The 18,136-nt window shown below is 25.9% G+C and overlaps 1 protein-coding gene across 3 annotated transcripts in view; it reads left to right on the top strand.

Annotated features, from left to right (window-relative positions):
* Positions 1-18,136, top strand: part of LOC136071949 (dynamin-binding protein-like) — a 102,743-nt gene that overhangs the window by 32,518 nt on the left and 52,089 nt on the right. For all 3 annotated transcript variants that reach the window (XM_065797889.1, XM_065797891.1, XM_065797890.1), the window contains exons 6-8: positions 1-17; positions 8,823-8,961; positions 15,448-15,617. The exon at positions 1-17 is cut by the window's left edge and continues 66 nt beyond it. In XM_065797889.1, the coding sequence (XP_065653961.1) occupies positions 1-17; positions 8,823-8,961; positions 15,448-15,617 (326 nt within the window). The remainder of the gene's footprint in view (positions 18-8,822; positions 8,962-15,447; positions 15,618-18,136) is intronic.

The raw sequence follows: 18,136 nt of genomic DNA, 5'->3' as shown, positions 1-18,136 counted from the left end.
TAGAAAAACAAATAGAGGTATATATTATATAAAAAATTTTTAACATTTTTACTTGTACACTTAACTAAATTTTATTTGAATCCTATATATTATTATATATTATAATTCTGCATATGTATTACTACTGCACGTATGAAGCTCTGTATATATATATATATATATATATATATATATATATATATATATATATATATATATATATATATATATATATATATATATATATATATATATATATATATATATATACATATACATATATATATATATATGTATATATATGCGTGTATATATATTAATAATTTTCTTTATTAATAATTTTCCATGTTTTAATAGGATTTGTATATCCCTTTTTTTTAATTTCCTACATAAACTTGGAAAGCTCTGTTGAATTTGCTTTGCTTTTGTATTGGAATGAGTTTTTGTGTTTATACCAATGGGCTTTAAAAGTATTCTCTGTTTGTCCATGAATGGAATTTTGCAACATTGTGCAAAAACATTACACTTGTAAAATATAGTATCATCAGTGTACAACTTACAAAACAGAATAATATAAAGATTATTGTATATTGTTTTAAGGTATAGCAACAAAAGCTGGTTGTCCTTTGCAGTAATGCTGCACTTTCAAAAAGTTTTAATGTTAAGTTTTTTATTAAATTTTCAAAAAAATCTTATTTTTCTGAAGATGCCATTGGCAATAATAATAGTTTTTACGTTGTTTCGCAGTTTATTTGGATGTTGTTAAATTTCACAATCAACAACATCAATAACTCATAGTCTAACTGAAGGATATAAAAAATGAACCACAAATCTAGTCCAACAAGGTCAGCTAGTTTTTTTGGTGTTGTTATTTTAGCTTTCAGAAAACTAGGGTTACCAAAACCTGTTTTCCAATCAGTGACGTGGAGTAAAAATAGTATGATATGTGTGCACAAGCATATTCTGCACAATATGTTCATGATCTCATAATAAAAATTTTGAATATTTTCCTTTTTTTTTGTTTTCTTTATAAATAACAGTTAATTTAACCTCTAATATACATCATCTGATAGATGTCGATTGTTTAGAGTTTGACAGTAAAATATGATATTTTGGAAGTTTCTAGAGTATTCTGGAGAGTCACAACTAATAAGTTTGTAATAAGTTTTTCAGAGAGTTATATTATGTAACTTTCTATTTCTTATAATAAAATAATTTGTCAGTTAGTGACTCTAATTCATAGAAAATAAATCATAATTCATAATATCAAATGGTTATCATTTGATAAACATTTTAGGTTTTTGTTTCTGTTTTTCTTCAATGTTTATTCCTGCAAACACATTTAGGTGTTAGCAACCAAAAAATATCAAAGTTTGTTGCAAAACAAATTTTAAAATTTTTAACAAAGATTAGCAAATAAGCAAAAATTAAGTTAACTTTAAATATTTAAATAGATTAAATAATTAAATGAACATAATTGAAATAAATAATTAAATGAATAATTTTCAATTATTTTACAAACAACACTAAGTTATGTATAATGATGACTGCTTTTCTGCAATTTAGATAATAATATTTAATACATCTTTTGTTAACCTTTACCAATATAAATATTATACAATGGGGATGTTTTTACCCAAGCTAGAAAGAAGTCAAAGACTTTAACAAGTTCTATTATTCCTCTAGTAACATTCCCTTTTACTGAGCCATATTTTGTAGAAATTATGTTAATATTCCCATATCTCCAGTAAGAGTGCTCTCTCTCTCTCTCTCTCTCTCTCTCTCTCTCTCTCTCTCTCTCTCTCTCTCTCTCTCTCTCTCTCTCTCTCTATATATATATATATATATATATATATATATATATATATAATATATATATATATATATATATATATATATATATATATATATATATATATATATATATATATATGTATATATATATATATATAAATATATATAAATAAATATAAATATATAGTATAATATATTATATATATATAATATATATATATATATATATATATATATTATATATTATATATATATATATATTATATATTATATATATATATATATATATATATATATATATTATATATTATATATATATATATATATGTATGTATATATATATATATATATATATATGTATATATATATAAATATATATATATATATATAAATATAAATAAATATATATATATATATATAAATATAAATATATAGTATAATATATTATATATATATATATATAAATATATATATATATATATATATATATACAGGGTTCCCACTCGGCATGCAAAACATGCAAAGCATGCAATTGTTTACATAGGCATGCAAAGCATGTAAAAGCATGCATTTTTGTTAATTAAGCATGCAAAAACAAAAATAATCAATTTTCAAATTAAGTTTCTAAAAATTCATTTATTTTAAAAGACATAACAGTGTAATTTTTGTATAAAATTTCATTTGAAAAGAAAATGTCTATTAATAAACAATGTTTTAATATTATTTACATTTTATTAATTATAATAATTTATACTATTAAATTTATTTAAAACTGCTTTTTGTTTCAAAATTTTGGTTAATTTAGATTTTCTAGATTTAATACAAACTAAAATATATAAATGGGCAAGACCATTTACCAAAAATCTTGGGAAAGTAGATTCATATGGGTCACAGGTGTTAACAACAATTTAAGTTTAGCACATTGCATTTGTTGTAAGACGTCTTTCAGTATATCTGCCAGTGGCATTAGTCAACTTAAAGGTAAAAAACATGTTAGCAAAGATCCTTGTAAAATATCAAACAACCAAAAGCAGTTCAATGAATCAGTCAGACTTTCAAATGTTAGATGTTCGAATGTCCATATAGATGATCAGATCTCTCATGCAGAAATTATGCAAGCTTTACATGTTGTCAATTGAAATTATAGTTTCAAGTCAACAGAAAATGACAATGCAAGATTTACCTCTATGTTTCCTGATTCAGTTGTGGCAAAGTGTTATAAGCAAGGTGAATCAAAAACTAAATATCAAATACAATTTGGAATTGCCCCTTATGTTAAAAGTATGTTAAAATCTGATATTAAAAAAACACAATTACTTCAAAGTTTGATGAGACAACAACAAGCAAGTAAAAAAACAGTATGACGGATATCTCCAGTATTGGTCAGACAAAAAGGGAGAAATTGTAGCGCCATATTGTGGTTCTCTGTTTATTGGTCATTGTGACCACAACTAACTAGTTGAGCATTTAAATTTTAAACTGACTTGGAGTTGGATTCTGCATATCTTTTACAAGTTGGGATGGATGGGCCAAATGTTAACAAAGCCTTTAAAATGAAGGTATCACTGGATTTAAAGAAAAAGTCTGTTAATATTTTTATTAAGCTTGGTACATGTAATCTTTATAAAGTTCATATTGCTTTTAGAAAAGGCATTAAAAATCTTTCCTTTGATTTAGATGAACTTTTTATTGATATTCACTTTTTTTTTAAGTTGTTTAGTGCCAGATGTGAAGGTTATGCTAATTTAGTTGATGTAACTAATTTGGTTGCTAAGTTCGCCAATAAACATATAGAAACGCAATGGCTTTCTATGAAATATGTTGCTGTTAGGATTTTGGAACCAATGAGTGAACCTTAGAGAATATTTTTTAACATTTCTTCCAAAACAAAAAAATTTTAACGCTTTGTTCAAAACAGACAGATACAAAAGAACTAGTGAAGCTCTGCGCAATGATATTCAGACTAAAGGATATTTAGGTTTTTGTGCTTTCTCAACACAAAATTTTGAAGCATTTTTAGTACAATTTCAAACAGAATCTCCAATGATTCACATACTTTATCCTGCGAAGTGTAAGCTATTAAAGTTTTTACTTCAAAAATTTATTCTTCCAAAAAAGTTAAAAAATGATAATGGAGAGTTCAAGTCACAGCCTGAAATTTTAATGATTGATTTCTGCAAAATCAAAAACCATAGAAAACTAAGTTCAGTTGAAGTAGGAACAAAAGTCAAATTGCTGTTGCATGGAGCTGCTCTACCTAATTTAGTAGATGAAAAATTTAGGACTGAGTGCAAAGAGTTTTATATTGTTTCTGTATCATATTTACAAGAAAACTAACCTTTTCATGTTTCACTTTCAAAGCATGCTCAATTTCTTCATCCAAAAAAGTGGATTGCTCCAGGTGCAACAAGTGCAATATCTAATTTAACATTAAAAGTTGCTTCAGTATTAGACAAACGACTTAGACCGGTTTTTCATTTAAATGAGACTTCTTCAACCAAAGAATCTCTGTGTGATAAAGTTAGAGATCAATGGTTGTCTTATCAGAATGAGGTAATCCCAGAACATTTTTATAAATTCACAATCATCTACTACATCAGTCGCTCAACAGCAAACATCATATTGGTCTTATGCTTTTAGTACTTGTTACTTAAATAGTATAAACAAACAATCCAAATATAAGCAAATAGATAATTATTGGAGTCAAGTGGGCACTATATGTGATGAAGCTGGCAATTTAAAATTTCCTCAGCTGCTTGCACTTTTTAAGTGTGTTTTATCTCTTAGTCATGGCAACAGTTCACCCAAAAGAGAATTTTCTATAAATAAGAGGTTTATAGGAGCTCACAGTACCAACTTGAAAGAGGACACTGTTATTGCATTGAGATAAGGTATGGTTTAAATAACAATATTTTTATCTTTTTCTTTTTTAGTAATATTAAAACATTTTATGATAAATAGTTTGATTTATTGCAACACTTTTTTTAGTTAAAGATGAACTTAATCAAGTAGGTGGAGTTATAAATTTTCCAATAACAAGTAACTTAATTAAATGTTGTAAAGAGTCTCATCAAAGATATAAAGTTTATTTGGCTGAGCAAACTAAATTAGTAAAGGCTGAATCAGAAAAAGTAAAGCAAACAGAGCTGCTGACAAAATCTTTACAACAGCAAAAAACAGATCTCGAACTTATTGAAGCAGATATAAGGTATATTGTTTACCATTGTTTTAATAAAACTTGTATATTTTCTTTATTTTATTGTTTGAGTTTTGTCATTGCATAAAAACATAACAAATAGGACTTTTATTGAACAAAATATTTAAATTTTATTAAATAAAGGGTATGCAAAGCTGGCATTGAGGTTGCAGAAACTCCTATTGATGAAGGTAATGGAAAACTTCAGCAAGCACTACTCAAAGTAAAGTTAGATAGAACTGAATGCCAAACTTCACAAGCTATGATCAACATGGGAATAAAGCGTAAAAGGGAATTACAAATAAATCTTGACAATTTAGAAAAAAATAAAAAAATAGTGAAATAAAGTTCTAATGAAAAAACATTTTTTTCTTAACTTTTTATGTTATTTTTTATTTAGTAAAGTATCAAACTTTATAAATTTTGGAACATATAATATATTATTAAATTATATTAATATACTATAATACTAAGTACATTTGTTTTGAGTATAAAATCTGAAAGAAACCTGTTTTAATGCAAGATAGTTATTAAAACTAAAAGTAAACTTTATCAGTTAATGTTGTTAACATGAGTTTGTGTTGAGTGTAATATATTGACTAAAATTTTGTTGTCTTTGTTTTATATATATATATATATATATATATATATATATATATATATATATATATATATATATATATATATATGTGTATATATGTGTATATATATATATATATATATATATATATATATATATATATATATATATATATATATATATATATACACACACACACACTATTAATTTGAGTCAAGCGGTTAAAAATAGTATTTACATTTAAAAAATAAATATATCTGATTATCATATTTGCACTTCTTTATTTTTGGATCAAAAATAAATAGAACACAATAAATAAGTGGATAGAATAGGATATGGGCATTTTTGCACCCAAAAATTGTGCTGAGTTCTTCCAGCATAAAAGACAATACAAGTATTATTTTTAACTGTTACTTAATTTTGATTAATGACTTGTAATTGATATTGAAAATATAATTTTTCTTATCGGTAGCTTCTTGTAGATACTTTATGTAGATCCAATATAGTATATAATAACTTGCAAATGAATATACAAATATTGTATTATTTGAACTGTTTATTTTTTTTTAGTTTCTATTTTGTCGTACTAAAATGGCTCCAGTTCAAGAATTAAGCTTTGAACAGAAAGTTCGCATTGTTTTACTTGATGAAGGTGTTTCAGAAAGAAAAATTGCCGAAAGAATGAAAATATCAAAGACTGGAGTTCACAAAACAATCAAGCGTTTCAAGGAAACTGGTCAATATTGTGACTTACCACGACCTGGACAGCCTAGAAAGATAGATGAACATGGTGATAGTCGTATTACGAGATTATCTTTGTCAAACAGAAAATTAATAGCTCCACAAATAATGAGAGAATACAATGAAACTGCTGAAAAACTTGTGTGTGTCTGAACAATAAGAAACCGTTTGATGAAAGCTGGACTTAGAGGGACTGTAGCTGCCAAAAAAACCGTTGCTAAGGAAAGCAAACAAGGTGAAACGACTACAATGGGCTCGCAAACAATTCAACTGGACAATAAGTAAATGGAAAGCAGTAGTATGGAGCGATGAGTCCAAGTTTGAATTATTTGGCAACAAGAGAAGAATATTTGTACGCCGGCACCAGAATGAACGTTACATTCTGCAGTGCATTGTGCCTACTGTTAAGCATGGAGGAGGTTCAGTAATGGTATAGGGTTGTTTTGCAGGTCACAAAATAGGAGATTTGATCAGAGTTTGTGGAATTATTAAAAAGGAGCAATACAGAAAAATTTTGGAAAATCAAGCCATTCCATCTGCTCATTGAATGGTTCGACGCCAGCCTGTTTTTATGCAAGATAAAGACCCAAAGCACAAATCTAAACTTTGTACAAATTATCGGAATCAACTAGTACAAGAAAAAATCCTTACATTAATGGACTGGTCTGCGCAGTCACCAGACCTCAATCCAATTGAGCTTCTTTGGGATGAAATAGACCAGTATGTGAAGAAATTCCAAGTAAAATCTGAGGAACATTTATGGGAGTTACTCCAAAAGGCTTGGAAAGCTGTAACCATGGAAAATTTAAACAAGTTAATCTTTCGTATGCTAAGAATATGTGAAGCAGTAATAAAGAAACGTGGTGGTTATTTTGATGAATGCAAAGTTTGAAACTTGTGCAAAATAATAAAGATCTTATAATTTAACTTTTTAATGTTTGTTAAGTTTTCTATTTGTTAGAAATATTTGTGAAGAAAACTAAATAAAGTATATTTCATGAACTAATTTGTAGTTTCTTTATACCCTGAGATCGAAAAAAAACATAAACAAAAATATAACTGATAGATTTAATTGATTTTTAATAGAATTAATGTTTTCTCATCACTGGTCTCAAATTAATTGCCGGTATTGTACATATTTTATTGTTATTTTTTTCTTTTTTGATTTCCAGTAGAATTTGAACTAATTCTAAAGTAATGAAAAATATGTTTTCTATGATAATTTAAAAATAATAACTTTACAATATGTTTTTGCAGCATACTTATATTTTAGTATAAGGTTTTGTTAATAATACTTCAAACATTTATATACAATTTAAAATTGATTCTATACTCATCAGTTTCAAGTTTCTTTTATATTTAATTATAAATTATAAATTTTATATTTAATTATAAAATATAATAAATTAAAAAATCTATATGCTATTATGAATTTATACATATTTATATACACTATATATATAATAGAGTGCGTGCAAAAGCATGCAAATTTTTAAAAAGAAGCATGCAAAAGCATGCAACATAATTAATAAATAGCATGCAAAAGCATGCAATTTTAGTAAAAAGTAGCAAGCAAAGGCATGCAAATTCATAAATGTTGGCTGGGAACCCTGTATATATATATATATATAAATATAAATATATAGTATAATATATTATATATATATATATATATATAAATATATATATATATATATATATATAAATATAAATATATAGTATAATATATTATATATATATATAAATATAAATATATAGTATAATATATTATATATATATGTAGGGTCTATTCTAGGAAAAATATTTGGCGGTATCCCCTTTTTATGGCAAACTTTAATGGAAAATCAGTGTTTTTTTTGCAAAAAAAAAACAATATTTGCCATAAAAAACATAAAAAATCAAAAAACGTTAAAAAAAAAAGAGGTCCTCAAATTTTAATTTGGGCGGCGCCCAAATTCAGTTGGCACTATCGAAAAACGGTCTAGAATAGCCCCTATTATGTATATATATATATAAACTGTACATATGTATATATATATAAACTGTACATATGTATATATATATATTTAAACCGTATATATGTATAAATATATATGTGTAAATATAAATATATATGTGTGTGGGTATATATATATATATATATATATATATATATATATATATATATATATATATATATATATATATATATATATATATATATATATATATATGTATATATATATATATATATATATATATATATATATATATATATATATATATATATATATATATATATATATATATATATATATAAACTTGAAATATCATTTTTAACCAATATAAAGCAAAAGATAGTCTAACCAGTAAACTAAAGTAAATCTTTTTTTCTCAAAATATTTATTAAAAATTTTCAAAAAATATTTTTAATAACAAATATTTTGTGAAAAAAAGATTTACTTTTGTTTACTGGTTAGACTATGTTTTGCTTTATATGTATATATATATATATATATATATATAATTTTAACGTATTATAATGGTCTTTAGCAATACTTAAATAACTGTGAACAGCTGCGGTGTATGCAAGATTTCTCAGACATTGAAGAACTTCCAGAGATTCGTGATAACATCATTTTTTGTGAAAATATGGTTGATACACTGCAAGATGAACTTAGTGGACTTAGAGGTAAATATTAAAGAACCATTTTGGTATTTTGCACAATTAAAAAATCTTTTTTTACAAAATATTTTACTGCTTTAAGATGTAAATGTAGCATCTTTATCAAAATAACTGTTATTACAAAGTCTTCATTTGTAAAAATTATGACTTTGTGATAACACTTAATAGATTTTGTTAAATAATTTTCTTTACAAAAAGTCAAGTTTTAATAAAGAGATCTAGACATATGATGAAAAAGACAAAAAGAGGGAGATATAATCATCCTCAACATGAAGGAGATACAATGTTATACTGAGATCAGTAAATTGTTCAAGTGTTTAGATAAAAATAAAAACAATTAGAAAAAAATTTTGGCTACTTAAAAAAGCCATAGGTGGGGGCTTTAGTACTTACATGGTTTGGATTTAGGCATTATATGTACATTTGTAAGACAAAAATAACAGCAAAAAAATTATTGATTTTAAGTAATACTTATAATTTTTGTCTTTTTCTGGAAATTTTAGAGTCAGCATATAAAATTATATCTAAATCATATTTAAAAACATAATTTAGCTATAGGAATTGCTTCTTTATTGAATTTTTTTATTCCTGGTAACTGGTAAAAAAAGTTACCAATGATCTTGCTTAATTTCTTAAATTTTTATAATGAAAATGCTTTAAAAGCTATAGTCAAGAAATAAAAGTAAATTTGTTTTATTTTTAAACAAAATGATAGAAGAACCAAATATCATTTTTTTTTTTAATTTACACTTATCAGCTAAGTGAGTGATGTGTCTGTGTGACTTTACTACAAAGTCAAATCAGGCAAGAGCACTATTTTTATTTGGTTCGTCATTAAATCAAATGTATGTGTAAATAGCGTTTTTGTAAACACGCTTCAACTTATATTTGACTAAAAAGTGTGAAATATTAAGTTTTGATTTTTTGACACATCGACAAATAGATTGCCAAATCTAAAACTGAAAATTGTCAAGACAATTTTCAGCAAACATTTTTGTGCATTTAAATTTTTTATTAACTTTTCCTTATTTGACAATAGACAGAGCAATACGAACTTAACTGCTGACCTTGAGATATCTAAGATCTGCAACTTTTTTCCGACCTCCTTTCTATGTTGTTATGGTGAAATCTAGTGCTACTTAAAAAAGTTTATTTAATGCAAGTCAGAATTTTTAAAAAGTATATAAAATTATATTTTAAATTATTAAAAATGTTTTTTAATCTTGTTTTTAAAGTTAAAGTATAATAAAATGAGAAAGTTCAATCTCAAGATTGCAACCAAAGATCAAGCTTCTTCAAGATCTTCTAACAGAGACAAAATAGAATTGAATGAAAGCATTTAAGCAAGTGCTGTGGATTTTTGTAAAAAAAAAAACAAATGTCAAGGCTACAAATCAGTTGAACAAAATGGAACAAGTGTTAATCCTAAAACTATAAATTGTATTTTAAATGCTAAAATTGGTGGAAGTAATAGCCTTCTTGATTTGGATAAAGATTGAGGAAAATGTAATAGTATTGTTAGTTGTTGGCCTTGACCTTGCCTTAAGGCCAAAATAAAGGCCTTGGTCTTGGCTTTGGTCTTGAAAACTTTAGCCTTGGCCTTAATTGTTTTGGCCTTGGCCTTCAAAAAAAAATACATCAATTTAAAGAATTAAAAGTTTTCATTCCTTATTTTTATGTATTTTTGTTTTCCGCTTTCAGATATATCTACAAGTATTCTGAAAAAATAGAATTCTGCGCATAACCTATTTTTACATGTGGTTTTACTGTCACAGCAATTGTTATTTACAATTTTGTTAATAATTGGCCTTAATATAAGGCAAAAGTTTAATTTTTTGGTGTTAAAAATGTTTGTGTAGGCCTTGGCCTTGAAACTCTTATTCTTGGCCTTGACCTTAAAACTCTTTGCCTTGGCCTTGTAACATGTGGCCTTGGTCTTGGCCTTGTAACTTTTGGCCTTGGTCTTGGCCTTGACCTTGTAACATGTGGCCTTAGCCTTGCTACTTTTGGCCTTGTTAACAACTCTGATTGCATGCATACTAATGAAAACTTGTAATTCATCTATAACTTAATACAGTAAGAGCAATATTCTAATACAGTAAGAGTAATATTCACAAATAAACTATTTTTGTCTTTCTGGTCAAGATTCATGACAAAACACCCCAGTCTAACCCAAAAGAGACAAGGTTCTTGGCAAAAAGTCCCCATTGTTTCATCTTCGCAATGTGTTAGAACAGGTTTTTTTGATTATTGCACATAAAAATTTAAAAATACTTATCCAGTTATTCACTATCCTACTTTTCCTCCATTACCAAATAAAGGTGTTCAGGATTTGCTACCCCATATTCAAAGGTATCTCCAAAAGACACCTAAAAAAACTATAAGAGTAACTTAACAACATGTTTTAAAATTTGGACTTTTATATTTTATCTTTTAATATTTTTCTGATTAAAATTGAATTTTATTTGTTAATTTGAAATTTATTTGATATTTATTAATAATTCATAATTGATTATTATTAATAATTCGTTGATTATTATTAATAATTCGTAAAATTAAATTTGACAACGAAGTTAGTGTTTTTTGAAGTTTTAGAAAGTCAATGTGCACCTTAAAATCTAGGTCTAGTGTTTTTAATCATAGCTAGGATTTAAATCTTGTTTTTAAGTTAAAACTGATGTCCTTTTACTATTGATAATAGTATATATAACTTAATTCCTTATATATAACTTAATTACTTATATATAACTTAATTACTCATTTTAAATATCAATTTTGAAAGTATGTGTTTAAAAATACTTTAAAAAAAAAGTTGTTTCTTTTATTTGTTTAAAATGTTAAATACATTAAGTAGCGTAATTTAGAGATATTACCTTTTTTGCTTGCTTGATTCTTGTGAGCACATTTGCACGCTGACTTTTCTTTCTCTGACAAGTATAGAACTTTGGCATTTAAGTCTTAAAAAGAATTCACAAAATCATTTGCTGACTGAATTTTAATTTTTCCTGAGTTTACTTTGTTGAATGCTACATGCTTAACGTTAGCCTCAAAGCTATCAATAAAATCCTTTTAAGATGCATTATTGAGCTCATCATGATTTTAATTTTGAGACATAGCATTATCACTAAAAATGTGAAGCATTTCTAGGATTAAAAAAAAGGAAAATTTGAAAATGAAATTGACTCCTTATCTTAACTTATAATAATAACTTATCCAAAATAGCAATTAAATTATTTAAATTATTTCAAACCTCTTGGTACTTGCAATGAAAATTGTATGTGTTCATTTTGTAAACAACAAAAATGAAAAATAAATAAATTCACAAAGTTTTAACTTGCATAACATAAATTCAAAATTAAACCACAATTTGGGTTATACAATTAAATTCATGATGAGAAATAAGTTTTATAATAATGTGTTATTGATATATTACTAGATTAAATAGAATCTTTATGTTTCAGTATCATTAAAATAACTTTTTAATATTTTTTAATATTTTTAATAAACTTTATTGCTGATACTTCAATTTTCATTTTTTAAAAGTTGAAAAATAAAAGAATAAATATTTATGACTTTTGCATTATCCGCTGTGGAATACATCATATATATATATACATACATACACATACTCACAGTAGGTGACCATCCAATACATGCATACACAAACACATAGTAGGTAGCTCTCAAATACACACATACGCAAACACACATTAGGTAGCCATTAAATACACGTATACACAAACACACAATAGGTAGCCATTGAGTACATGCTTACACAAACACACAATAGGTGGCTATCAAATTAGTATCAGTGATAACTTTATATAAATTTTTTGTAAGGAGCAAAAAGAAAAATAATGGTGCTATTTAAAGTTTGTATTTTCATTCACAAAGTATTTAACAAAAAATAAACAAAAATATTCTGAACAATATTTTATTTAGTATACTTAAAGATTGGTTACTATATAGTCGCACATAGTGTGATATTGCGCACATAGTGTGCGGCAATGGTCATGCAACAGCAGTGTCCTACGACCTAATCTTTCCATTAAACTACAAGCTTATTTTTGTTTTGCTTTCTATTTTTGAAAAATATTGGTGGCATTGTTCAGTATCAACCAATAAAAATATTGTACAGCATGCAAAACTAGAATCAGCCAATCATATTTTACTGTCACGTAGCAACTGTTAAAGAGATTTGAAATCTCAACGAAACCTATGGCACAACCATAAAACAATCTTGCTAGACAAAATTTGTCGCACAACCAATGTTTTTTATGGTAGCACAACCGTCTTGTGACTGCTGTGCAACCATTTTAAATTTATGCAAAATGACCTTAAGGCATCAGTATTTTCTAAAATTGTCTTTATTTTCAATAACATCATTTTTTATTCTATAAACTCTGGGTTATTGTGTCAAATCCTAATATTCTCATAAGACTTTACTTGTAATTTTAATTTGCTTTTTCTTTTTTCTTTCTTGTTTTTACTTTCTCTCAAATTCAATGCATCAACTTTTTCTGCTTCAAGGAAGCCATAACTCTTTTTGTTGCATGAAAAATTGCAAAATGAAAAAATCTTGCATAAACATAAGGTTCTTGACATTTTTTCATCTGCTATTTTGTGAAGTAACTCAAATAAATAAAGTATAAGAGCGTGAATGAAACTTAAGTGTAATGAAGCTTTCAAAAAATACTTTTTCTTAATCCTCAACAAGACAATGACAGTGATTTTAAAGTCACACTAATTTTTTTCTTTATTGAAGGAGTTAGTTTTGATTTCTTGTTTGGACAACAAGATATCAATCTCTTTTCTTTCAGTCTTCTGCTAATTATTTTTTGATGATCATCACTAATAATTAGCAATCCTAGCTTCATGGATAATCTAAGTCAATACTTTTGGTGGCTTTTTTCTGTTCTCCAAGCAGATGATACAGTCTTGATGGTTCAGTCAGATGATACAGTCAGCTCTTGGTGTTGTTTTATGTTTAGAAAGTAATTTACTTAGACCTTATTCCTCTCCAGTAGCAATTTTGTTCTCACTTGCATTAGGGTTTGGTGAGGAATCATTACAATTTGTATAATTTTTTACTGAGTATTAAGTATTTTGTAGGACTTCTCATTTAACTAACTTTTGCTGGAGCAGTATCACATTTCTTTCTCACCGCTAAAAATTAAGTTTGGTATTTTAAAAAATGGGTAGACATGTGTTTTTACATAAATAAAAAAAAGTTAAGTCTTATGTTAAAAGACAAGCACTTAATGATTGTTTTGAATTCACAAAACAAGTAAATGATGTAAAAAACTTAGCTTTAAATTAAACTAAAATATATTCAAACTTTAATCAAACTAACAAATTGTCCCAGACACTCCTAACTAATTACAAAATGTAATTGGCAACAGTATAAATTAACAATCAATGAAATTTTTAAACTTTAACAAGAAATAACTTGACATGTAAAAAGACATACTGCTCACAATCATAATAGCTGAATGGACAAAAAGTAAAATTACTGAATGGACAAATGTTTGATTAATGAAACTTAACCTAGAAAAGTAAAAATGATGCATGTTATGCAAGAACCAATCCACATACAAGCTATTCACTTTATCACACAATAAATAATTTAAATCACAAAAAAATCAGATGTAGAACAAGATTTTAGTGTTTCAAGTGATACTAAGTATTTTCATCAAACTAATTATGCTTGTAATTTTACCTTATAACAAGCAATTTATTTTTATTAACCTTATTACAATGCTAGTAACAAGGCTAACAGAATGCAGATCTGGTTTTAAACCAAGGTTTAGATTTTTCCTTAGATCAGCGTCAATTAAAGAAGCAATTTTTTACTTATTTATTTAGTGCTTACAAATATTGCTATATTGTTGATATTCCTATCTTGATGAATACCCTTACTGAGTTGTCTACTTTATGTCTTGGTAATTATTCATTACTGACCTCTCATGGAAACCATATATACAATCTATTACAAAGTTAGCATCTGCTGAGGTTGTCTTTATTGTGTTTGCCATTTTCTTACTCCCAACTCTATTTTCTACATTTAGGTTCATGTTTTCTAGACAAATTACAAAAACGTATTGTAAATGTTTTTGGACCAAATGTAACTGCCAAGCTTGAACCTCTTTCTTATTGTTGTAAGATTGTAAGATTGTAAGGTTGTAAGGTAAGGTATTGTTGTAAGGTTGCTTTCTCTACAAATACTTTCACAGTTGATAGTATTTGTAGGTTTTATTTATTTTCTTGCTCTTCAACAATATTCTTTAACAATATTTTTTTTTGGTACTAATTTAAATAATAGTTGCTTGCAGGCTTATCAGGAGTAAATTTGTGTAAAAAAAGATATTTTTCGATAAAAGAACCTAGCATTATATTTAACTTAATACAGGGGCGATTTTAAAGGGCTTGATTAGATTACATTTATTTTCAAACATTAATTCTTATACATTTTTATTTTAATACTTTTTATAGAAAAACTTGGTGAACTTGATCAATTTGATGGAAATAATGATCCTGAGAAAATGTTGCAAAAACGAAAGAAAAACTTATGTAAAATTGTTGAGGAACTTATTACTACAGAAGAAAACTTTATTTGCGATATTTCATTCTTAACAGATAAAATAAAAGTTAAACTTGAAAATGTAAGTTTTGATTTTTTACAAGTTTTTTGTTTTTTAATTTTAGAAAAAAAGAATTAAAATTAAAATAGACGCTCTTAAAAAACATAATATTATCAAATAATATTTTTTTATATTTTTAATATTTTTCATATTTTTTTTATAAAATTAATATATATATACACACACACACACAAATATATATATATATATATATATATATATATATATATATATATATATATATACATATATATATATTTATATATATATATATATATATATATATATATATATATATATATATATATATATATATATATATACGTAAGTGTATATATATATGAATAAAGATAATATCTTTATATTATCATGTAAAACATTGTATACTTGAAATAGTGCTCAATAGATAAACTAGAGCTATATAATATATATGTTACTGTTACCCGCAGTACCAGGAATTAGCTAAATGCTAATGTTTATAATATAATTTAATATTGCAACTCTGAGTTTCATGTGTTATCACAATCATCACGCAAGTAGTAAAAGTTTAATTTTGCTACGATTTGTTTAGTGGACGTTACGGTTTATATTTGTATTTTAGATCGTTACGGGACGGAAATTGATTAGTAGTTAGGTTAATAATATTATTAATTTGTTTTTAGTTGGCTAATAATTGTGAAATAGTTATATGTTTAATGTTGTTTAAAATATTTTTTATGTGTTAATGTGTATTATTTGTGTATTAAAAAATAATAAAATAAAAATAACATAATATTATGAAATATATTACAAAAGCTGTGTATGTGAGTAATTTATTAGTTAGCCTTGAGATACATGGAGCAGATTAGTATAGTTATTTTTATTTATAGTTGTTAGTCAGGTTTGTAGTGAGCTTTGTAATTTTTTAATAAGAATTTATTTTCGTGGCGGCACTTCGATATAATTTCGGTTCTCATATTTAACAGTTCTTCAGGTTTTACATACATACATACATATATATATATAAATATATATATATATACACACACACACACACACACACACACACACACACACACACACACACACACATAACTCATAACTGCCTGCAGAAAAATTTATGATTCTGCAGCATCTTTTAAATCTTTTATGTGTGATTTAAATTTTACTTTTTTAAAGTATGTGAATATTTTGTTAGCATTTTTTTGAAGAAAGATTTTTCTATTGCAAGGGACCTAGTAGAAATTGCAAGAGGGAAGTTTCTCTAGTGAAGTAAATTTAATTTTAATAATTGTAAAATGTATAACATCAGTTGTTGTTTGTTTTAGAATTAAATTTTTCTGAAATAACCCAAAGAATAAATGAAAAATATGATGATGACATGTGAGCTATAGAGGGGTTTTTTTAAATTTGCATTGCAACTGTTCGTAGATTTTGAATCTCAGAATCTCAAGTGAAAACTAATTTTTACAAATTATCTGTCCTGCCTATTCAACTAGTTTCAATTTTAAAGAGCTGCAAACTAAACAATGTGAATCAGTCTGGTTTAAACATGTTTCTTATTTTGAGAATGCATGTAAAAATATTATCCATTGATTGTTTGAACAAGTAAATTCCTTTTTTTATTCATTCATATTTACACTGTTGTATAAATAATGTCATTTTTAAAATTATTTGAATTTAAATTACTTATGTAATGACTAATATAAACCACTACCAATGCAGTAGTGGTATAGTGATAGAGGGCTTGCCTTGGAAGCGAGAAGTTCTGAGTTCCAACTCATCACGCCCCTGGTTGTACCGCACTCAACTTGTTTCTTTAGGCAGCGATATTGTTCATCAAGGTTTGTGTTTCGAAGTTAAAGAGTTGGGAGAAAGTTATAATCATAATTAAAACCAAAAAAAAGAAGAAAAAAGTTGTCTTCTTGATTGTAGTGGCCTTCTTAGCTTCAGGGAGGCGAGTTCTTCTTCAGGGAGGCGAGTTCTTCTTAGCTTCAGGGAGGAGAGTTCTTCTTCAGGGAGGCGAGTTCTTCTTCAGAAAGGCGAGTTCATTAAAATAAAAATTAAAAAATGATTTGAAAGTATTAGAATGTTGATTTTTTAAGCAAATGCAAAAATTAAATAATTATTGGAACAATAAGTTTTTAATTACAATGGGTCATTCCATGCCAAGTGGTGCAAAGGTCCCTTATGGACCATCTCAGATTTTATTGAAATTTTTTGATTTTGTACATATATATGTTAAAAGCATGTTTTGAAAATTTTAGATCAATATCTAATATGGTTCTTGAGAAAACGCTATTTAAGTAATGGGCTATTTTGCATAAAATTTCACTCTACAAGAAAAAAGGGTTTTTTCATCATTTTTAACAGCCAATAACTTTTGAACAAGTTAGTTTTATACTTCAATTATTATAAGATAGCAAGTGTGCTGTGGATACTTTGAAAAAAGAAAAAAATATTATTTCTGGCATCTTAACTTTTTCCATAATGGCGGGCTAAAGTTGATTTTTTTGTTTTAAGAATAAGTTTTTTTGTGATTTTAAAGACCTTAATCTTAA

Source organism: Hydra vulgaris, chromosome 05, assembly GCF_038396675.1.
Source record: "Hydra vulgaris chromosome 05, alternate assembly HydraT2T_AEP".
Lineage (NCBI taxonomy): Eukaryota > Metazoa > Cnidaria > Hydrozoa > Anthoathecata > Hydridae > Hydra > Hydra vulgaris.
This window is presented reverse-complemented; position numbering and strand designations above follow the sequence as displayed.